The 23,933-nt window shown below is 39.6% G+C and overlaps 1 protein-coding gene across 3 annotated transcripts in view; it reads left to right on the forward strand.

Moving 5' to 3' along the window:
- The first annotated feature begins 6,499 nt into the window (after window positions 1–6,499).
- ABCC8 (ATP binding cassette subfamily C member 8) overlaps window positions 6,500–23,933 on the forward strand; it is a 74,052-nt gene continuing 56,618 nt past the window's right edge. Inside the window, exons 1-6 of one of the 3 annotated variants that reach the window (XM_021525620.2) lie at window positions 6,500–6,730; window positions 7,939–8,080; window positions 10,708–10,829; window positions 16,558–16,724; window positions 18,038–18,280; window positions 19,087–19,290. In XM_021525620.2, coding sequence (XP_021381295.1) covers window positions 6,535–6,730; window positions 7,939–8,080; window positions 10,708–10,829; window positions 16,558–16,724; window positions 18,038–18,280; window positions 19,087–19,290 — 1,074 coding nt within the window. In that variant the 5' untranslated portion in view covers window positions 6,500–6,534. Of the gene's footprint in view, window positions 6,731–7,203; window positions 7,468–7,938; window positions 8,081–10,707; window positions 10,830–16,557; window positions 16,725–18,037; window positions 18,281–19,086; window positions 19,291–23,933 lie in introns of those variants that run through there. The other 2 variants (XM_021525621.2, XM_077784273.1) reach the window with 2 other exon arrangements.

Below are 23,933 nucleotides of genomic sequence, written 5' to 3' on the forward strand. Positions count from 1 at the left end.
TGTGCCATACGATGGCGCAAATCTCTTGTTTCTATTATTTGCTCTTATAAAAGGCAACTTGTTAATGCACACATTAAAACTGATCTGAATAGCCACTACTCCTACTCACCCATTACTTCAGCCACTTAAGGAATTCAAGTTGCAAGAATGGAGTATGTTCAAAATACCAGGGCATGATCAGCCCATGCGGTGACTCCTCTGTGAGTCACAGTGTGAAGGACCTGTGGCATTTGCATGAACAGCTGAGACACTCCATGACCCTGGATCCTAAGGACAACCTATATGCTATCCAGAGGCTGGAAGCCTGGCCTCTCTCAGCAAAGCCTGTTTCCTGTGTGCTAACATGACTGCCATGGTGTTATTTTTTGTTATTTGCTTTTGCTCCTTTAGAGAAGGAGTTTAGAATTTTCCATCTTTTCTTTGGCTAAAAACATTATTAAATGTGATCCAAACTTGCAAATACTTTTGGCCCCCTTGACTCTGTGTTATTTTGCCCAGCTTAAGGGGAGTTTTGAAGGTTTGGTACTCAGTCTTACTTATTGTTGTTACAAATGTTTAACTTTCTTATACAAATATTTAGACTATATTTAAAAATTAGTTTTCTCTTGCTATAGAGAGTGAAAAATAATGCCATATTTCAATATTGGAGAGAGCTGTACAACTATCTCTTACTTTTTGCCTTTCTACAAAAGCTACTCTATTCCTCCTAAATACCAAAAGTATAAAGAGTAGTTACCCAGAGCAGAGGATGTCTGGCTGGTTTGAGGGCTGAGGCTGTGAACATCTGCCCTAAGTGAGGATATTCAGGGATTACTGCTGCCAGGTAAAAGTGTCATAGGCAATTTAATTTCCTGCATTGCCTCACACCTAGAAATCCAGGTTCAGAACTTTACAAAAACCAACACTATACTACTCCAAGAGATAATGAGCTTCAGGTTAGAATCATCATGAAAATAGGAAAGAGATAGAAAAATATATTACTGGCTGTAAGTTCAATTACTAAATGATTAAATTAATTTTCTGTATATTTTTTATGGGTATTGATTGTTTAAAATCCCTTGAGCCTCTGAAAATCCCAAATGTAGTCTGCACGTGGGCTGAACTCTAGAGAAATGTCTCCTGAAATAGGCCTTTTAAAATTAATTAGGTATCTGATAAATTGCAGCAGGGAATTAGCAGTATTTGCTCTACAGGAAGAAACCTTTTGTGCATACTCATGTTTTGGGTTTTTTTATGAATCTGTAATATGAGTTTTTTATTTCTCATTATTTTAAGAGCTAGAATAAATGCCACATCACAACCTGTTAAAAATAAATAGAAGAAAATTCTGAAGTGCAAAACTTCATTAAACTACAGCACCCTTTTTTGTTAATTTTCTGCATAATTTTGTCAAAGAGTGGTGCAAGATAAACACATTCCAAAACCAAGTCTGAACTTATAGCTTTGTTTCTCTCTAATTGATGTGTCAATTTTAACCACTGGAGAAATTGAAGGTAGCCTGGAACAATCCCTGGTGGTCAATAAACAAATAAATTAAAACTCTGTATGCCTGAGCAGAAAACTGTTTTATATTTTGAGAAGGAAAGATGATATCTTTGGTTTGTTTCTGATAATCTTCAAAAAACAATTCAAATCTTATTTTTCAGTCTAATTTGTGGTTTTTGAAAGGGTTCCAAGAAAGGCTTTTAGCCCTGTTATCTTTTGGAAATTAATGCTTGATATTTGTTATGTTTTTTTGTTAGTGTGTGTAATTTTTGTAGTATAAACAGGCAGAATGATCTTTTTATATACAAAATCCCATATGCAAGGCAAGCATCGTAACAGCACTGAAGTGAACCAGAAACTAAAATAATATTTGCTGAAGAATACCACACTGGAGCCAGCACGCATTGTGCGAGTTGTTTATTGGCACGGGTTGGTTCACAGCACTCAGCTTGTTCCCCTGAGGAAAACACAACACTTGTACTACACAGGGATACTCAACACATTAACCATTTAGATACTGGAGAGAAAAATAAGGTGTGAGGTGATCAGTGAGATCATGCAGGGATTCTAAAAGGTCATCTGTGCACAAGGATATTCGGGAGTGAATAGAAGAATAGGTTTAGCACTGTTGTTGCTGTTGTGGAGAATCCTGGAGATTCAGGAGGGCAGAGGAACACCAGGAATATTCTTAGGTCAGGCTGATAAGGAAAATAGCCTGAATAACCTGAATCAGGTGATTCACGCTGAGTTGTGTGAATTAGCCCCAAATGCATCAGTGTTTGTTTAACACTGCAGAGGAGAGTGAATGAACAGAAAAGTGAGATTTTTTGCCAGGTTTCAGGTGCCAAGTCAGCAGTGCTCTGGCTCTATTGCACCAGGAAGCTACTGTTAAACTGAGGTAGTTCAAGGCAAGATTAATTGGCTGGATGTTATATTGGATGTTGGAAGATGTGCTTCATAAAATGACTTAATGATAGAGGTCATTGAGGTGGCTGAAGGCACAAGATGTCTGAACACACTTAAAGATAAGATGTTCCAATCTACAACACTTGTCTGAGTGTTTGCCTGATGACTTCCCAACCAAGGGTTTGTATTTTGTTCCACTCAAAGATAGATCTGCTTACTCATAAGTTCTTTCTTCATTTTTAATGAGGGACAATAATTAAAAATTAATAAGGTTTATTTAGAGAAAAACAGTTATTTCTGTGAATCTCTGCACTATTATTAAACTGAAAGAGGGAAGGTTTAATTTAGCTATCCAGAAGAAATTCTTCACTATGAGGATGGTGAGGCACTGGCACAGGTTTCCCAGAGAAGCTGTGGATGCCCCATCTCTGGCAGAGTTAAAGGTGTGGATGCACCTTTGGACAACTTGATCTGGTGAAAGGTGTCCCTCCTCATAGCAAGGGAGTTAGAACTGGATGATCTTTAAGGTCCCTTCCATCCCCAACATTCTAGGATTCCATGATTATGCTTGTTGTATGAATTTTGATAGCAGCATCTTATAATATTTTTCAAAGATTTTTGGTTTTGTTGTGGGGTTTTTTCTTTGTATTTTTTTTGTTTGTTTGTTTGGTTGGTTGGTTTGGTTTTGTTTGGTTTTTTGTTCTGGTTTGGTTTTTTTGTTTGGATTGGGTTTTTTTTTTTTTTTTTTTTTTTTGTTTTTTGGTTTTTTTTTTTTTTTGTTAAATTATGTCTTCTATGAAATGACAGAATGGAGTTCTTTGTTCCACAAGACTAAAATAACACTTTTCTCTGGTGGTGATTTTCTCCCATTTTTTTCCTCAGCCTTTCCCAATGTGCTTCAAAAATGTATTGGTGGCTTCCTCCCACACATTTATACTGCTTTTCCTCTCTTCTTCCAAGAGCAGAATTAAATAGGAACCAGAAGTCATAGTTTAGTGCATGTTGTTTAGCTAATTCTAAATCACAATGAGAATTTGCTTTGTTAGCATTTTTTTCATAAGATTTCCTATTTATAACTGATCTCATTAATGACTTTAAAACACACAGGAAAGTGAAATTTTTCTGTGTGATGCCTACTTTTATATACCTAACTATCACAACTTTGAACATGGGCTGTGGCTCTTCAGAACTTACAAAACTTTGGGAGTTTTTCTGTCTGTGTTTCTAGATGCAAACAAAAGCACAAAGCTGCACATCTACAGAACCAAATCAGGATTTTTAGGAAGAGAGCTCTTCTTTGATGAAAAAGAGAGGTCTGTGTGAAGCAGCTGAATAAGAGGAGCAATACAAATGACAAAGGTAGGAAAGGAAAAAATGAAAGTTCCTACATAAATGAATATCTGTTAAAAACAACTGAATTCTTAAGTGTCAGTGCTTTACTATAAAACCAAAACCTGTCTGCATCCTGTAGACAAAGATGAATTCCAAGGCAAGCATAAAAGGTGTTTTCTCCTTGAGTTAAAAATATTGCCCTTGTCTCTCTGGAAATCAATTTTACATAATCAAAATGCTTTCAAAATATTTCCAGTCACCTACTGAATGTGCTAGTGGCTGCCAGCATCTAACTTGATGTCTCATTTCTAATAGATGCACTGAAATAATGAAGTAGGAAATTGATTTCTTGTTATATGGAAATAGTCAGGCATAAGAGAGATAAGATATAAAGGGGCTTTAGCGGAAAATCAGGTTGCATTTGAAACATGCAGATAAACATGGCTGTCTACCCATTGGTTTCATATTTTCTTTGCCTTTTCTGTACTTTGAAAATGACTTTTCCTTTCACAAAGCTTCATGAAATTATAGTTTTCCTCCTGCTCCAAAGCCCACAGGATCAGCAGGATCAGCAGAGATAGCCTGGGTAATGCAGTTCAGCCCTTTGACACCTCAATCACATCTAAGCCTTTCCTAAGAAAAGGATCAAACTATGTCTTAGCATTGTTTTGTGAAGGCACAAAATGGCTGTTTCACCATTTGTGGGTGAAAAAGAAATTGTTGTTTAATGCTTTAGTAAGAAAGACCAGTATTTGTTCAGATTACTGACTTGATTTCATTGTAACAGTAGGTACAAAACTGGAACATTGTTATTGGAAGTGTGAGTTATTTAAAGAGTTTGGGTGTCTGTGTGTGTCCCTGTTTATTTCTATGAATGCTCACCATACCAATTTCAGTTTATCAACTGTTTTGATTTCTGCCAGTTTGGGGTTTTTTTCTGTATTTCATTAAGTCATTAATTCCCCATTTAATCCACCATCTTTCTGTTCAGGTGCCAACACATTTCTGACTCAACTTTAGCTCTGTTACAGGTGCAGATCTGTTGTAGGACATGAACTGAGAACATTAATCTTAAGCCACCACATTAACTATGTAATTCAGGCTGTGTCTGAAAATCATTGGAAAGATAAATTTCAGATTGAAAACCATAGAGTTTCCTGATGTTTAGTTATTTGAGATACACATTTTTTTAAATGTTGTGATTGGCACCTTGTAGTAAAGGAAGATGGTCTAGAGGTTCAGAAAACATGCAGAGGTAGGGCATGTGAGCTCAGTTCTTGGATTTCTTCAGAGATGTTGGCAAACTTTAATTTCTGTGTTAAATTCTCCGGCCACAGTTATTTCTTCCTCAAATCTTGACCATGATTTCAGACTCCAGATTGTAAACTGCCAAGAGTTCACTGTTGCTCTTTGTCCATGGGTAACACAGATATCTTGTGTCACTTGGGGACTCAGGAAATGCTAAAATATAAATGACTTTTAAATTATCTGCATATAAACTGCTCATACTGTTTATTAAATAACTATTAGGGTAACAGAGCTGAGCTTGACCAGAAGCTCAAATGAATACTGGATTCTATCCAAAACTTAAAATAATTATAGTCTTTCCAGTGTGGGTGTAACTTTCACATTTGAGAATACATATACACAGGATTTGGCTTGGGGGTTGTCCTTTAATTTTTATTCTTAACCACACTGCTGTAGCTCCAAAAGACGATATATAGAAAATAAAGTTCCATGCAGAGAATTGCCTTTTCTTTCCTCCTGTCCAACAACAAAATCAATAAAAGCAGCATGACAAAATTAATTTTCAGGTCTATTAGTGAAGCTGTCTGTCCAAGAAATAGTATGTTATGTTGAAGGAAGAAGGAAATTTTTCATTTATGGGTTCATTTCCCTTAGAGGCATTTAGCCAACTTGTAGCTTTTGCATTTAGAAGAGTGAAGCCTGGATATATGGACTCTTTTTGTTGAGTATTTCATGTCTACACACCAGAGATATTTGAATCTTGGACATTGATTCAGCCTGTGCTAGGAAGTGTGTGCCAGATGCAAATTTCTGATGCACATCACCTTTTATTTTCCAGTGCCAACCCCCCAGCAAAGAGGTATTTGATCAGAGTTTTTGTTTAGCATTGGCTCAGTTGAGCCTAACTTCTACTCAAGAAAAAAAGGACTTGGAAATTTTGATTTGCAGATTATGTTGGTGTACATAAAAATGTTTAGGGAGTGATTTGGACCCCACTCGAATTAATTATTTGATTCTCATAGACTGAGGCAGTCTTGGTGGAGGGGGAAAACAGGTTTTAGCTCATTTTAGGGGTAAAAAAAGGTAAGGCACAAACACAACAGCTGTTCAGGATATACTGTTGAAGTCTCCTTTGGGAGGAGGGTATGGCTGAATACGTGACTTAATCTAATAATATCTTTATCATAGCCAAGAAATAGCAAAAGCTGACAAGGTTGAAAGAACACACTTTCCACAATCTGTAATTCCTCTGTCACCACTAATTTACTGTCGGCTCTTTAATGTTCTGTCACATGAGCGATGCATACAACGCTCAGTACGGAGAGCCCTGGGACACGGGGCTCCGAGGTGCCGAGCGCTGTCACGGTGCAGCCGCGCCAGGCAAGGGACGTCTCGCCCATCCCCGCCGAGCGTCCCCGCAGCGCCCGGGCCGGGGCTGCCGGGGCGGGGCGGGGCGGGGCGGGGCAGCGCGGGGCGGGCGGAGCGCGGGGCCGGGGCCGCGGCCGGGGCCGCCGCCGCTCCCGGCAGGTGCGGGCAGAGCCGCGGCCGCGCCGGCCCCGCCTGATGTGCGCGGAGGCGGAGGCGGCGCCCGGCTGCGCGCAGGGTCCCGCCATGGCCCTGGCGTTCTGCGGCGACGAGGGCAACTCCACCGCCTACAACGTGGACCACGGCGTGCTCAACAACGGCTGCTTCGTGGATGCGCTCAACGTGGTGCCGCACGTCTTCTTGCTCTTCATCACCTTCCCCATCCTCTTCATCGGTGCGTGCCCGCCTATCCCCTGCCCGCCTGTGCCTCTCCTATTTGACCCCCTTTTCCTTCTGCCTCTCTACCCGCGGTGTTGCTTTGCCGTGTCCCCCCGCCCGGCTTTGTCTCGCCGTGGGTTTCCCTCCCCCGCGCGTGTGCCGCGTTTCCCCCCGCCTGCCCGGCCTCCCCTTGCCGTGTCCCCCGGCCTGGCCCTGCCCCCGTGCCGCACGGGGAGGCTGCGCCGCTCCCGGGATGCGGTGCGAGCTGCGGGATGCTCCGGCGGCCGCCTCTCCCGGGGCTCCCCGCAGGTCAAACCCCTTGTGCAGACAGGGCACGAACGGGTGATGCTGAAGAGACCGCAGGGTTTGTGCTGCCGGTGCAGGGCAAGGAGCAGAAATAAATGTGCAATTAAAGCCCAGGAATCCTGACGAGAAAGTGTTGCGTTATGAAATACCACTCCCAGCGATTCCTGCGGGGTCACAGCTGCCGGGCAGCTCCCCTCATTCCAGGTCCTGCCCCGCGGCGGTGGCTTCTGCGGTACCGGAGGTGGATGCGATTTGAGGTCACAGCCCGGCGGGGCCGGTAGGTGGCCCGGTGGTTCGGCACACGGGACTGTCACTGCTCCGGATACCCTCGTCCAAAGCCTGGACCGGCCCGCGGAGAGCCACGGCGCGGGTTGGAGTAACACTCGCTCCTGGGGATGGGAAAAGGTCCGGTGGGGAAGTAGCAGCCAGCACGACTGTGGAAATGGGGTCAGCTGCTTAGAGTTCTCTGCATTTATCTGGAATCTCTCAGTATTGTTCATTTTTAGCGACATAAAGCTTCACACTTTTATTTTTTTTTAACTTTTAAAAAGAAGGGAAAAGAAGTACTGCATTTATTATACTGCTTGTGTATATTTGTCAAAACTTTACTTTGTTGTTCATTTACACTGTGAATAGATTTGAAAAATGTTTAGTGCATGTAATTACTTGATGGTAAGTTGCTAGAAGTATAGGAATTTAAGGCTGTGTCCTGTCTGAGTTATTGATTTTATTCCATATGAAGTGAGATGGTGAGAGCGCAGTTCTGATAATATTCAGATGTATGTGTGTTTAACAACACAGCTGTGTCAATGTTGGTTTGCAAAGTTGTTACATACGTGGTTTGGGTGTTTTGTAAACAGGATCTTTGTGTGTCACTCCTGCTAAGAAAGCTCTCGATAATTCTCTTTTCTCTTTTAGGATGGGGGAGTCAGAGTTCCAAAGTACATATACATCATAGCACATGGCTTCATTTTCCTGGCCACAATTTACGCTGGATACTGACTTTTATCCTTTTGTTTGTGCTGGTGTGTGAAATTGCAGAGGGCATAGTGTCTGATGGGTAAGTGTTTGCCTTCTCCTGTTAGCATTGAGCAGTTTAAAGGTTTCAGGGTAGATATTTCCCCCCTGCCTAAGTCTCATCTAAACGATATTCCTTGTGGTTATGAATATATAATCTGTTTTCTTAGTGATTAACCCACCAACCTTGTATCAGAAATTCCACAGACCTTGCCAAGTGATGTACACATGCACAACTGACCTTAATAATTTTTAGTTCACCTTAATGACGCTATTTTCCAAAGAGTAATCATAGATAAATCCTAATGATTCAAGCAGATGGTGACATTTTCATGACATGTTTTATGTCCATGGACTCAATCCCACAGTTGTTACTTAGGAGGAACTCCCATGTGCACAGTAGGCCACACCATTCACCCCCAAATTGAGTTCTTTTCATCTAAATAAGAGGAATTAATCTGCTGGGCCTTAAGTCATACCCACAGAGTTTCTTCTGATGATTGTGCACTATATCTCCTATGCTACCTGCAGCAGAGCAGCTCATATTATGTGAGCATGAACCATCATCTGTTATTCATCTTAGGATGTCACTAAACAGAAATCTCTGGAAAAATTATTCCAAGTGAAACAAGTGATACAGGAGAGTGATTTATTATGAAAAAGCTAATTATATAACAATGAATATTATCTCTTCCTATGAAGAGAGGCATGATTTTTCATAACGATTATGAATTTGAACCCAAGGATTATGAAATGGAAGCTCCAAATTAACTAGAAAAAAAACCTCCCTGATTATCTATCTATATAACAAGTATCCACCAACCAGTGTGAAATGCACTGCAGTCTTCTGGTGTAGAAAATGATATCATTATTATTTTAGCTTATTCTAAACATATATAAATAGGATTTTTCTCAGTGCCAGTTTCTTTAAAAGGAATTTTTCTCTTGCTTATTCAGAGTTATCAGGGTGTGGGATGCTCAGAGCAAAATCTCCTGCTTTGAGTTTTCTCCTTTATTTTTCTCGCTAGCAATGCCTCTCATTATATTTATTTGCTATTTAAGTTGACTCAGAACACTGCTGTTAAGTAATAGGTGTCACCTGATGAGAATCAAAGCTTGGAGCTCTGCTGGGGGAGTGCCAACCCACAGTCGTGCTTCCCGAGCACTCAGCAGGCTGCTGAGGGCTCCAGTGAATAGAAGAGAGTTTTGAGACTCATCAGCTTTCTAAGAACCAAAATGGATCATGCTGGTGAGTCCTTTTGGCAGCAACTGGGTGCTAAAGGCTTTGGCATCTCGGCAGTAGAAGCAGCCTATTGGATGTACAGTTATATAGGGGAATTCCAGCAACTGTGAAATAAATAGATTTTAAAAAGCCTCCCACTGCTGCAGTGTTACCTACTGAAGCTTAGGCTGTCTGAAGAAATCTGTTCTTGTTGGCTTTTTTTGTCCTTGCTGAGAATTCAGCCCTGGTGTACAAAACCTCCTTGCATGACTAGGAATTTTAGAGGATCCTTTCTCATTTTGCTATATTGACATCCAGCTATTGGCAGCAAGAGGAATTCAGTGTTTGTGACAGGCTGTGAGCATGGCTCCAGCCAGCTCTACAGAGTTCACCACAATCTTCATTGAGGGAAGGCTCTCCTTTCTAGAGCAGAAATGCAGGAAATGGTTGTCCTGAGGTCCTATGGTTCTGCTAGACATTTGGAATGTTCTGCTCTCAGAAATGTGATGTCCTGTGATGATCTTTGATCTCCCTCTCAGCACAGCTCTTCTTGTCTCTCCAAACTCTACAAAAGTAGTGTTTGATGCAGCAATAAGAAATCCATTCAGAGACCACGGTGTGAATATCTAAATGTTTGTGTCCCGAGGTCATCTTGGTGCCTCCTTCTGATGAAGCTGGCTGGGAGACAGAGGAAACTGTAGCCTTTGATAGCATAGGGCATTAAATTCTTTTTGTGAAAGAAAGAAAAGGGAAGAGAGAAGGGAGAGAAAATGAGTAGGAGGAGAGAGGGGGGAAAATGTATTGAAAGCTGCACAAACCAACAACATTGCCCAACAATTCTAGTATTTCCAAAGGGCTGTATTTGGCAGGACCCCTTCTGCTGCTACCTGAAGCAAAGTATCAGCACAGTTTTGCTTTATAGGACAAAACATAAGAGTGTCTGATTCTGTTATAGGGTTTTTTTTTTGGGTTGCAGTCACTGAAGACAGACCTCACTGTAAGTAAATCCTGTGCTGTGGTACTGTTCCTTCTTTTAAACTGAAAAAAATGAAACACTTCGACAAAAATTCTTCTGTAGAAAATCTTGAACTGTGCTGTCAGTTGGTCTTATCTGCATATTTTGATGGACAGCTCCCAAACTAGTTTAGCTTAAATTAACTTTTCTCATTTTGGACATGAGCTGCTTGTCCTAATTTAAACAATGTTCCAATTGATTTCAGTAGGAAATAGGAGTACACACCTTTCATTTTCAGCACAGAGGAGGAATTTGAAATCCAACTGTGTGATTTAGAAGCAAAAATTCAATTAAAACTTGGAGGGGTTTGCACCCATAATTCATTCTAGAAAAATTTTACATCAGAGCAAAGTACAGTTCATGAATTAAAATGGAAACATTTAAATAGCTGAGAGGTTTGACTTTAACAGATATTTTTTTTTTTGTTTTGAAGGGTTTCTGAATCCCGCCACTTGCACCTGTACATGCCGGCGGGAATGGCATTCCTGGCAGCCATCACATCAGTTGTCTATTACCACAATATTGAAACATCCAATTTCCCCAAGCTGTTAATAGGTATGTCTCAAAGTCTATGCACCTGTAAGTGTGGCTGTGGTGCTGTGTGTCTGCTTCCTTGGTGGCAGGGCACTGCAGTCTTCTATGACCAAAGCTACCCCTCTATGTATGCTCAAACATTTCATTCCTTTCAATGCTTTTAACTTCTAATAATAGTCTGTGTAATGTTCTCAGGGATTCAATGAACCAAACTAGGAAAAACTGCTTTTGTGGGAAAAGTCGCATGGGAAATTGTTAACTCTAAATCCAAACCCCCTTGTCAGTGTTGTGTGGAAATGTGATGCAAGAGTGAAGAAAACTTCGTGTGCGTGGTCTGTTGAAATACGCAAGGAGCTAAGGAATGACATCCCTGACATTCAGTCATGAATATATTACTCTGCCTGCTTGCTCTTGCTTCATGTTCCTAAAACTCCCTTTTGAAAACTGCTTTTGAATGGAGAATGCTATGAATGGGAGCTACCTAGTGTACTCTGTATTTTGCAAGATTGTGAACAAACTGTAGGTATAGAAAATTCACTGCTGCTGGTGGTCATGCAGTTATTCTTATGTTCTCATCTGTTTAAGTAGACTGCAGTCTAGGGATGTCTACATGCTTAGTCACATCCTGTTAACTGTTATTTCTTTGGTTCTGGCTCATCCAATTTTGTTTGAGCTGGATTTCTGTATCAATTAATCCTGCTAAAGTTTGTCTTGTGCCATTGTAGCTCTGTGTATCAAAGTTTTGTTCTAGTTTTTGTCAGGTGGAGAAAAGTCAGTAATTATATTTGAGAAAGCTTTTAAATATTGAAGACTATTTTTGATCTACATGTTGGGGTAAGTGAGAGTCCTGTTCTGCAGAAATAGGCTGTAACTCCTGGAAAGAAAAAAAATCCTCTCCAAAGACTTAGATTTCTGTCCAGGCTTAGCAACTGTTATGTCTCCTCATTTGGGACTGCTCTTCTTCCTGCACCTTTCTTTTAAGTAGGATCTTTTTTATCCTTTAAGAAAGGTGAGATCATTTAGTTGCTTTTTAAATAAGTCAACAGAGTATTTTTAATGCTTTCTCACAGGAAGGCATTATGCCTCATGAAGCATTGCTAGCATGTTACATTTGCCTATAAAGCAAGCAGTGATTTTTGTGGTTTTGTTTTTTAGGTTTTTTTGTTGTTTGGGCTTTTTGTTGTTATTTCAGATGTATAATGCAATGTTAAATAATTTAGTGTCACAGTCGCATTCCTGCTGTTAAGTCTTTGAGAAGGGTAGCAAAGTTACAGCTGGTAGTTGATTACCCATTTTTGCATAATTCCTGCTCAGTAGTGATTTCTTTTTTATGATAATGTTTTTCAATGTTTAGAGTGCTGATGCTGGATAAACTCTGGACAATACTTGAATATTAAAACGAATACCAACACTCACTTAAGTATTATGGATTAATTTTAATTTTGCAAGAATTTCCAAGAAATAGACTCCCTCAGAAAATCTGCTCTTAATACCGCTTAGGCAAAAAAGAAAATTAGACCATCACAGTCTTTCCCACTTAGTTTATCTGATTTGAATTTTAGTCCAAAATCTTCACAAGCTGATGGTCTTTGATTTTTTTTTTTTTTAATTTTTCCTAAGACAGGTGTTTCTGGAAGTCTCTATCCTTTGTTCTTAACTGTACAAACTGTAAGGATTGTTAGTTATCTTTCAATCTTAATTGCAGCTACTCTATTGACATCTGGGACAAGGCAATGAGCACTTTCTGCAAATGAGCCCAGTATGGATAGTTAAATTATACTTTTACTCAGCAGTCAACCCACTAGAGTGCAGTGTGGCCATGAAGCAGCTTTGCTTTAGAGCCTCATTTTATGAGGTAAATGAGAACCAGGAGGGAAAGCTAAAGTTGGTGACAAGCTTTTTGCTGGGTGTATGGGAAATGAGGCTCATGTAGAAGAGATCTAATGTTGCACACACACAGAACACAGTAGAAGAGCTGATGTGGCATCTTGCTGCTTCTGAGCATCAGTGAATTTCCAGCAAACTTCAGGGCATCATCTGCCTCAGCTGCAGGATGAATTCCCACAGCTGCAAAGAGTTGGTAGATGTTTAAAACAAAGACTAACAGAGCCTTATCCAAAAACTATTAAACCCAGCAGGGGAACTTTCACTGATGCAGTGCAGTGGATCCTTAAAGGTCTGTTCATTAATTCTGAACAGGGTGAAATTTTCCAATCCTATGAAATTGTGATCTGTTCTTTGTTTAAAGATCCTTTTCACTCTGTACTTTAAAGAAACCAAATAGATTTGTAGCTCTTCATAAACAAGCAGATACCATGGCAGAGGTGGGGATTAGCATGTTTCCTTGGGTATGCAAAAGGAGGACTCAGAGTTCCTCTGCTGATCCTGACCCTGCCTTTCAACTTTAGCCCAGGCACCTGGCTATTTTGAAGTAGTCATTCTTTAGTATTTCTTATGAAAAAAAGTTGACAAGGTTCAGAATATTTATTCATTGAAGCTAATGATTGAGTTCATGAATGTGGTTGAGTGGAATACCTTAATCTCATCTGAATGTTTTTTTCTCTGTATGATTTTGGTCTGTAATTATATTTCAACAAATGTAGCTGTTCCCACGTAATGCTGTTTAGCAGGACACTCTCATAATAATGCTAATTTTGATGCTCTTTGCACCACATGGTTGCATACATTTGTACAGTTAAGCAGGACTCATTTTAAATAATGCTTATACTGGATTGGAAAATCTTCTGCTTTTTTGATGGTTAAAATACACAACTGAATGGTAGCATCTGATTCCACTATTTTTAAAGTTAGTTTCTTTGTTTTAAAGATAAATAAACCTCAAAAATTAATAGCAGGAGAAAACTATGAAATAACAACAGGACTTCAAGGTTTTAATCTGAAATGGGTGGTAGCATGGGAACACATGAAATTTTTTTTTATAAAATCGTCCTTTTTTTTAAAACTAATATTAATTATATGACTGCCTTACGGTCACAGTATATGCCACAGCATACGTCTGTGAGTTGAGAGGGCCATGATACACAGTGTCACCACACAATTTCAGAAAGCTTCAACCCATATAGAGTAACACCAGATCACTTCAGAAGGCATCAAATGACTTTCTTGTTCTTTAGCCCAACCTTTTATACCCCTCATCGTTCATGCATTGCACCTGTGTGCCCTCTCTACCTTTTTGTGATTAGTCAGTGCTCCTGGCCACTCCATGTCCCACTACCTTCACTATTATTCACCTGTCCTGCACAGTTGTAGCCCACTGGTGATGAGGTTCAGCTGCAGCCTCCCTCCCAGTTACCACAAACTGTGTACCTACTGCTTACCACTACTAGACAGGGATCTATTTTTCTGATTCAAAATTTTTGTCCTTCTGCATTGTCATTGTTTCCCTTGGAATTGGTTTATTCTATAAGATGGACATCTTGCATAAAAATTTTGCTTAGTACAAAAAAATTCTCTCCAAACACACACAGGTTAATTAATAAATCCTATCCAGTTAAATGTGTGGCTTTTTTGATTGGGCTTAATTCAATAAATGTGTAGAAGAGTTTGAGTTGCACATTGCCTTTTTTTCAGAGATGTGGCCCAGGTGAGAATCTACACGCTGATGGTATGGATTGAGGTGTCTTACGTGGCCCAAGAAAAAGCAAGGTCATTTAGTCATGTAGAACAGGTCTAAAGCAATCCAGTAAATATAAGTGTGCCTCTGTGGTCTGATCACTTCACAGTTCAGACCAGTGGAAGTTCTCAGAGATAATTTCTAAAAACTCAGCCAAAATGTACTCACCAGCCAGATGATAAAAGCATCATCTATAAAGAACAGAGCCACAGTTGTATTTTCCAAGGAGCCTTGAGTGGCCTGTGAGTATTCTCCAGATCAGATTAGATACACTTGTATTCAAAAGCAAAAAGCTAAGTAAATTCAAATGCTTCTAAGGAAGTGTGACCTGCAAGTGTTATGTTTGGCACTTCATAATACTTTTTAGATAAAAGATAAACTAATGCTATAACAATAAAAATAAAAGGTCATATAGACCCTTATTTAAACCCTAAATAAAATAAAGAATGGTTCTGCTAGTTCTTATTTTTAATTCCAAGACATACATAAACCCCTGTTGGCTTGGTTATTTTTTTTTTAAGTCCTCCACTGGTGGATATTTTCAGTGTGCAAAGTCCCTTTTATTCCAAGAGGGATGTGTTCTCAGCCTGTTGTTGGAAGAATGAAACAAAACCAGGTTTAGCAGATAAAGGTGGTTAAGAGTAGAAGAGTGTGGAATGTAGTTCTTGGATGAAGTGAGACTTTATAGTGGGAAGTACTGTGAATAGGGAGGAATAGTGCCTCAAGGGAAGGAAGCAGTCTGAAACAGGATGAGAAGCAATCTAAGTTGGAAAGATGGTAGGAAGCCTCACATAAAAAAGCTAAGAAAAGAGAGAAAATTTCTGTCTTTATAAGAGAAATTTGGTAAGTATATTTTAAAACCTTCCCTGCAACTGCATCGGCCGCTGAACTGCAGTGTGCAAATACCTGACCAGTCAGTGTTTTGCTCTTATGAACTGGCCTCTTAATTTTAGAGGAAGCGAGACTCCCTTGGCAAATGTCCTAATGCACAGTGTTCCTGTACTGTTCCATTCACTGTCCTCATTAAAAGGAAAGGTTTTAACTTGATTTCTGTAGAAGCAGGACTGGCAGTCCCAAACCTCACATGGATTCTCTGCATTGAATTTAGCTTTGCTTGGAAAGGGTAGCCCCAGAGTACATCTCCAGAGAGCTTTCTGGTGCCTCAGCGTAGCTGAAACACCACCAATTCTTTGAAATTTATACAACTTCCTGATGATTATCCATATTTAAGCTAGACTTAGAGTTGCTAATGCCTTGGTTGAAGGCTTTCTCTGGTGTTCCAGCGATACACTTGGAAAGCACATCCAAGCTTTTCTTGGCAGTTAGAGCTCATTCCATCTGTTGCACCATGGCAGATACAGCAGCAATGAAAGATGTATTTAAAAGAATATAACCCTGGGAAGCATTTCCTTAAGAATAGGGAACAGGAGCTGACTTACAGTGTGATGAATGGTATGGACAGTGCTTCCAAGTCACCAGAGCTTATTCCATGGATTATTTAGCTGTAGCTGATGGTAGCCATGAGCACCCTGAGACTAGAGGTTTCATAGAACACGAAAAAGTGAAAGTTGTATTCCATGAATGCCAGAATATCCTTCCTTGATGTGACTGCTTTATCTGCATTATGAATTACATATATGGAATTTGTTTTGAACAATAGTGCAGCAGCAGTTTGGACAAAGGATTTTAATATCTGTTTGTGACACATCCCAGAGATTTGCAGGGAATTTTCTCTCAAGCCACATTCAGAGCAGTCTTGTAGCATTAACCAAATCTGAAGAACATTATTCACAGGCACCTTCACTTTTGGAGCAACAGGCTCCCTTGAGCTGATCATGTGGACATGGGTTTACAGCAGATGAAATCTCCTTCAGCAGACTTCACTTTGTGAAACTTTTGAAATATCACTAAATCTAATAGAAAAGGTGTTTAGAACTAACATTATCTTAATAGTTAATGTTTTTGGAATTAAATTAGGCTTCTGTTTGACATGAGAAAGGCTCCTCTCTGGTTTAATACATTTTGTTGAATTCTTCCTTAATTATATTGTGTGATGCCATTGTATATTTTTGCAACCATAGAACTGGTTAATTTGTTTTATTTTTTTCTCTACAGCATTGCTGTTCTACTGGACTTTAGCTTTCATAACTAAAACCATCAAATTTGTGAAGTTCTGTGATAATGGGGTTGGATTTTCTCAGCTTCGATTTTGCCTCACAGGACTCTTGGTTGTCCTTTATGGAATGCTATTAGCTGTAGAAATCAATGTCATCAGGGTGAGGGTAAGTAACTATGCTAAAAGTCTCCTTATTTGGTTTTTATTGGGGGTTTTTTTTGGGTTAATGGTATTTTTTTAATTCCCTTTTCTAGATACTTGGTGTAAAATGCATTACTAAAGGAGAAAGGAAAATCCAGTTAGAAATAGATTTCTATTTGACAATCAGGGGTTAATACTGTTTTACTAGGCAAGATGAATCTGTAATTTCAAAAAATGGCAGACTCTGTAATTGACAATTTAAGATTAGTTTCATCTGCTTGAGTTTGCGGTATATTTTTAAATTATTCTATTTCAATCATGAGAGCCAAGTATTTCTGGTGCAAAAAACTGGTAGAAAGGAATTGTCTGCTCTATCAGAGAATATCTTAGACACACAAATAGCATCTCTCATTTTCCAGGAGACAATCACAATAAGTGATTTATTTGGGCTACTAGGGTTTCTCCCAGCTATATTTTTTTTCTTCTGCAGTGTCTGCACTCATAATCTAAACTGAGACTTTGGAGACTGCTGGATACATAAATTCCAAAGTTCCCTTCAGCTGGCACTCACCAACTGTGCACACAAATTAAATTTAGGATGGAAAGAAATATTCCCATGTAATTTTTTTGCTGCAGCACCAGTAGCTCCATGTTCTGAGCTAACAGACGTGAAGCAGTATGGTGTGGGAGATGAATCCCAGAGATAACCTCAGGGCTGTGTCTTAGCTCCTGTGTCCCATGTTGTGCTGCCTGGAACTCAAAACAATGCTGGGACTGTCCTGTGTAAATAATTGAGGAGGTCAGTTGTCTCAAGTGAAAGGACAAGAGCAGATGGACTTAAGTAGCACCATGGAGGTTCAGATTAGTTATTAGAAAAACTTTTTTTTATTGATACAGGGGCCAGGGAGTAAGTTGCCCAGGGAGGTGGTGGAATCACCACATCTGGAAGTATTCTAGAGGTGTCTGGAGATATGTTGTAGGGGTGATTAGGGTGGTTCTGGTTTGGTGGTTGTACTGGGTGGTCTTGAAGGTTTCCCAGCCATGATGGTTCTGATTTTAATTCTGTAAGGTGGTTTGGTTTTTCTGTCCTGTAAGTATGCAGATTTTTGCACCATAAGCAGAATCATAGTGAATGATAAGAATTACTTATTTCTAGACTGGATGCCTCTCATTATCTTCAGTACCTGAGGAAACTGGATTGCTGTATTGGTTGTACTTGAATGTCTTAAGAAACCAAGACTAATTAATTGATTATCTGCAATGTCCTTATCTGTTCTTTGTGCACTTGCATTTTCTATGCATTCGCCGTGATTCTGCTGGCATTTTTCTGGATTTCAGAGGTATGTTTTCTTCAAAACTCCTAAAGAAGTTAAACCTCCTGAGGACCTCCAGGATCTTGGTGTCCGATTCTTGCAGCCCTTTGTGAATCTGTTATCCAAAGGAACATACTGGTGGATGAACACCTTCATCAAGACTGCCCATAAAAAGCCAATAGACTTGAAAACCATAGGCAAGCTTCCCATTGCTATGAGAGCTCTGACCAATTACATTCGCCTTAACGAGGCCTTTGAAGCACAGAAGGTATGCAAAGCATGGAATTATGTCTCTCTGCTTACTCAGATCTTGTGTTTTTCATTACTTTTTATCATATAAGCATGACACAAAGAGATATGAACAGAAATGATGCAAATAAAGTATTCATTGGCATAGCAGTTCATATACCAAGAGACCACATTCTTAGCTGGACCTTGTACAAATCATGAACTTTCTCTAATCAAACGTGTGTGTCAAGCACATTACTGGTTAAATGTGTGTAAAATGTGTACAGCCTCTATTTTGATGTGGAAAGTAATCATGGACTGTGTTCACTGAACACCATTATTCCTCCTAATAAGACCCTGGAAACATTCAGTTACACCATCTGTATTAATTAGGCCTTGCAGGGCTACTTTTTTTCTATGTTATTGCAGTTACAGTTTGTCCATAGGAGAGTTCAAGGCTGAAACTATCTCAGCTCAAATTAATTTTCACTCCTCAGTGGGAGCTGAGTGTGTATGGGATTCTAAGAGAGCTTGTTTGCATCCTGCCAAAGAATTCTATGTTTCTAGTCTCTGTGTTCACCAGAGGACAAAACCTGTCACTTCCCTCCCTGTTTTTTTTTTTTCCCTTCCTCAGCAGGCCACAACCAACACACTTACTTGATCTCTATTAAAGATAGGAAAGAAATCATGGTTATTTTTGTGGAAAGAAGTGCAATTATTGCTTGGTTCCGACTCTACGAAAAGAAACAATAGTTGTAGTTCCTCTGCTTCCTACCTGAGATATTACAAATGGTTGTCAAAGAATTAAAGCAGCAATAAAAATAACATAATTCTTACTAATTTTAGTTTAATTCTGACCAGAATAAAAGATCATCGACTCCCCAAGGCTCCAGATCCATTTGGCGTGCTCTCTGCTGTGCTTTTGGAAGACCCTTACTTCTCAGCAGCACATTCCGTATCCTGGCTGACTTGCTTGGATTTGCCGGGCCGCTCTGCATCTCTGGGATTGTTCACAACGTTGGCAAAGGAAATAACACCATCCGCCCACAGGTACTGTCAAAATGTCACCAAAAGAGAGGAGTCAAAAAAGGGATGCTGTGACTCTGCATTGTTTGTCCTCAGTAAGGGAAGCGACTGCGCTGTCTGTGCGTGCTGGCGGTGCCAGTGTGAATGCACTGCCTCATACCCACTCTTGTGCTGTGCTGGAGCATCTCCAGTGCAGGGCAGCAAAGGTGGTTTAGGTGGAGCATCTCTTGCAAGGACAGGCTGAGGAAGTTCAGCCTCGAGAAGAAGTGACTGGGAGGGGACATCATCAATTTATACAAATATCCATAGGGAGAGTCTCAAGAGGATGGAGCCAGGCTCTGCTTGGTGCTGCCAACCAACAGGGCAAGAGGCAATGGGCAGGAAACAGTGCACAGGAGATTCCACCTGAACATGAGGAAAAGCTTCTTTACAGTGTGGGTGACAGAGCATTGCAAAAGGTTGCCCAGAGAGGTTGTGGAGCCTCCCTAGTTGAAGGTACTCAAGAGCAGTTGGATGCAATCCTGTGCCATGTGCTCTGAGATGGCTCTACTTGAGCAGGGAGGTTGGACTAGATGACCTCCAGTGGTCCCTTCCAACCTGATCCATTCTGTGATTCTTTTGGGGGCAAAATATGTGAGCCACACATCTAGTCAGCCCTGCATTGTGGAAAATAACCTCATTCAAGAGAACAGTGAAGCATATCCAGAGCCCCATCAACATCATAAGGAATTCAGGTGCAATCTTGACTAGAGATTGAATCAAGTATGTGACCGAGTGCTTCCCAGAAAGGAAAAGTGTGGTTTTAATAGGCTTGGCTTTTCATTTCTAAAAATGAGGGATGTGTAAGAGGATTAAAGCAGAGTTTTGTCATCATCATAAAATGCCAAGTAATTTAACTGTGACCAAGCATTCCCTCTAGTGCCTTTGGGGATGTTAGTTTGAAAGATCAACTATTTTTAAAGGATGCTATTTAAATGAATGCTCTCCAAAAGGAAGCAGACATATTTCTTGATTAACTAAAAATAAAACTGTAACTCAGGAAGCATCTTTTCATTATAAGGTCAGGTCACTCAGGTTGGATTTCTATGAGACAGGTCAGTTTATTTCTCAGTTCACTTAGTGTCTGATATAAGACTATTTCTAAAGTCTGTTGACACTAATGGAAATATACCCATTCGTTTAAGTACGCTTTGGATTAGGTCCACTGTAAATATTGAAGTCCATTAGCTGCAGTGCAGAAAATTTAACAAAAGCCTCAGGCTAAAATTAACTGTCCATTTTGCAATGCTTATACTAATATTTTGAAACTTTATTATAGCAAGTGGGTTCAATGGAAACCAGCTAAAGCAGGAAATGAGAACATTAAGACTATAGTACTATGTTGCAGCAAAGTACTGTGAAAGCTCTTGAGCTCTGCTTTTCAGTAATTTTTTTGGGACACTGTTTCAGCTGAAATTGTGATTTGTTGTAATTTACAGATTACCCTATTTAATTTGCCTTTAAAATTGTCAGCTAGTGCTTCTCTCTGAAAAAGCAAAAGTTAGGTATGGTCCTGATAGACCCTCAGCAGAACTTTATCCAGCCTGGTATCCTCACTCACTAGCTAAGCAGTAACCTCACTGTTGCCATTGACACCAATTTGGGATCACCTAACAGCAATATTCACTGATGGTCATAGTCCACAAGTGACACTTAAGGATGTATTTTAACTTTGCTTATGTTTTCCTTGTTTTCCTTATGTTTTGACCTTTTTTTTTTTCCTGGTAAGGTTCTAACTACATTTAAGTTTGAAAATTGATTTTGCTGAGTGAGATGAAATATCTTTCTAATTAAGAGTTTCTATTCAAACTATCTGGAAGCAGACTAGAGTGTTCAGGAGGGCTCCCATGTATGTTCATATACCTAGCCAACTTGCTCTATTTTGGAAAGAAATACACCAGTTCTACTGCTAGAAATGTTATATCCCTGCTTGTAATGAGTCAAAAGAAATAGTTTTCCCCTGTGAGCCTTGCAGGTGTGAGAAACAAGATTTCTAAAATGCTGTCATATGAAGGTAAAGATATGTGCAGCGAAAGAGTGTTTGTCCTTGATGTGCTGCTGAGTTTGAGGGCACTGGAAAGAGTTGCCACACAACAGGACAGAATCAGATAAGCAATGTAAGTTGTGATGGCACGGAGGGTGACTTTTACCCATCTCTTACCCAGCTACATCTTAAATATTTAGATTGAGATATTGTAATGAGTCAGCTGTATCTTTCAAAGAGAAATTCTCTTTGTGAAACTGAAGGCAAAGTGATAGAATAATTGTTCTGTTCCTCAGGTCCTTTGTGACAGATATAACCCACCATGGAGCTGTAACTCAGATCACATGGGTGTCACAGGCAGTCTTAACTGCTCAAGTTAGTGCTGTTGTTAGTCAGAGCATGACAGTGTCTTAAATTCTGTCATGCTCTTCATGTTTATTTATAACTCCAGTATCAATATTTATGGCCACCCCAGAACATTCCTATGACATGGATTTCTCTGAGTGTTAATCATTTCACACTGAAGAAGAGACTGACAGAATGATAACCTTTATCATTTGCTGGTAGCATCTTCCACGTTGCATTGTTAGGATTAGCAGTTCCAGTAATAGGAGTGGCTGCTGACATAACACATTCAGAGATGCAGCAAACTCATTATTTTAAAAGTTTTACAAGTCATAGGACCCAGTGTAGCAAAAAGCCCAGTATTGACATTAAGACTGTGTGAGTTTAAAGTCTTTATGAATTTCAATAGCAGCTTTTTGCTCAGCCTTTTACTGGTTAGAACAACTTTTAAGAATTGGCGTTACCCTGAAGTTTTCAGGAAGGTGGGACACTGAATATTCCCAAAGCCATTTCTGAAAATAAAACATCTAATTATTTCTGTCAACTTCTTGAACATGGTTAGTTGCCTTATATGTGAAAAGCTCAGGAAGTGTTCAGGTATTTCTGCTTCCTGCAGGCTGACAAGTGTGTGTAGAACCTATAGCAGCTTAAACACAGGTATGCTCAGTAAGCCATAATGCCCTGATAATTCATCTGTGGCTTGGCAAACATCTTGCTGTCAGCAAGTGTGTGATGTTTATGTATGCATGCTTGTCCTCTTTTTCTCTCAAGGCATTATTAGAAGAAAGGATGAGAACATTCGTCTTCCCTTTCCCTCCTTGTCTATTATATTATGTTTTGATGGGAATCAGTGCTGCACCAGAATCTCATTGCTAGACAAGCATGATTTGTCAAACATAGTTATGGGAAATAAAAGTATTCTTTTACAATAGTAAAAAGTGATTTTAGCTACAGAGATTAGCAGTACTGGCCAGATGTGTATGGAGGACAGCACTGACAACCTGAACTTGTAAGACTATAAATAATCTGGAAGATAGTCTATAGTACACTAAAAATTAGTTTATTTGTAGTATAAAATGCTTCTGTAGCCTGAATTTCTATGGCAAATCCCTTTAAAATCCCTTTAGGGTGCAAACAGGTAAAATAGCAGTTAAATATCTCTTTATATGAACTATAATTCCTGGCATGTACTGTAGCTGTTCATTTTTGACCTTAATACAGATTTTAAAAGCTTCTTCCTTTTACATTCCTTTTCACTTCTGCTACTCTTTTCTTCTTTGTTTTATATCTCTGGCACTGATTGGGCCCTTTATTTTTTTGTTCATTTTGCCTATTCTTTTTTTTTTTTTTTTTGCTGGGCTGATTTTCTTGTCTCAATGATTTGAATTGGTCCAGGAAGAAATCCAGTTAACTCCTCAGCTAGTGCACAGTAAGCAACAGAAGCATGCAGGTTGGAGCAACCAGGGTATAAATAAGAGTAAGGAGAAGTTTATTCCTTTTCCAGATGGCTCATGCAAAAGAACAGCTTAAAAACCTAAATTTTGCCTCTGTATGAACTTACCATATGGGGGTTTTATGAAGTGAATTGCAAGGTGCAGATCAAATATAATAAAATGTACAGACACTGAGAGTTTGTGAAATACAGCTGATTAAGTGTTATAGCAGTTGTGAAAAACTTCAACAGCAAAGAAACCATGTAGGCAAAAAAAAATGTGCTGATTTTGCCTTTAATGGAAGCCCAATTCAGCAATCAAAGTTTTGAAGGAGCTAAGAGGAGAAAGAGGATAATGGAGACATTTTAGTTACAGAAGGCTTCCCATGGTGAGCCAGCCTCTCACCTTGTTGTGGCACCAAAGGCGTCAGCTTGTTAAATATAATCTGAAGTAAATGCACTGTTTTCCCACTGAGCTGTAGGCATGCTTCAAAATGCACTTTGGTGATCTCATGAGCTTGCTAGAAGGTAATGACCATATATAAAAGTGAACGACATGCTGCAGGCCAAAATAATCTGCATGGTTCCAAGAGTTTTGGGGTATTTGCAAGTTCTGAAGGTCATTTTTAGTATTCAGTAACCTGAGGTGTTAAAATAGAGTAATTTTTCCCAAAGGATGTTAACTGTTCCTTTCTGATGATGGGCAATGCACATTTTTTAATAAATGACCATATGGAGTTACTCAGTGTCCTAGAGTTTTGGAAGGATATCAGAAATTCTATAAACATCATTTTGCATTTAAATGAAGCTTACTGAGTTGGCATGTTGTGAGACTGCTTCTTTGAAGTGATGAACTGTGAGGTTTCA

This window comes from Lonchura striata, chromosome 6 (genome assembly GCF_046129695.1).
Source record: "Lonchura striata isolate bLonStr1 chromosome 6, bLonStr1.mat, whole genome shotgun sequence".
Lineage (NCBI taxonomy): Eukaryota > Metazoa > Chordata > Aves > Passeriformes > Estrildidae > Lonchura > Lonchura striata.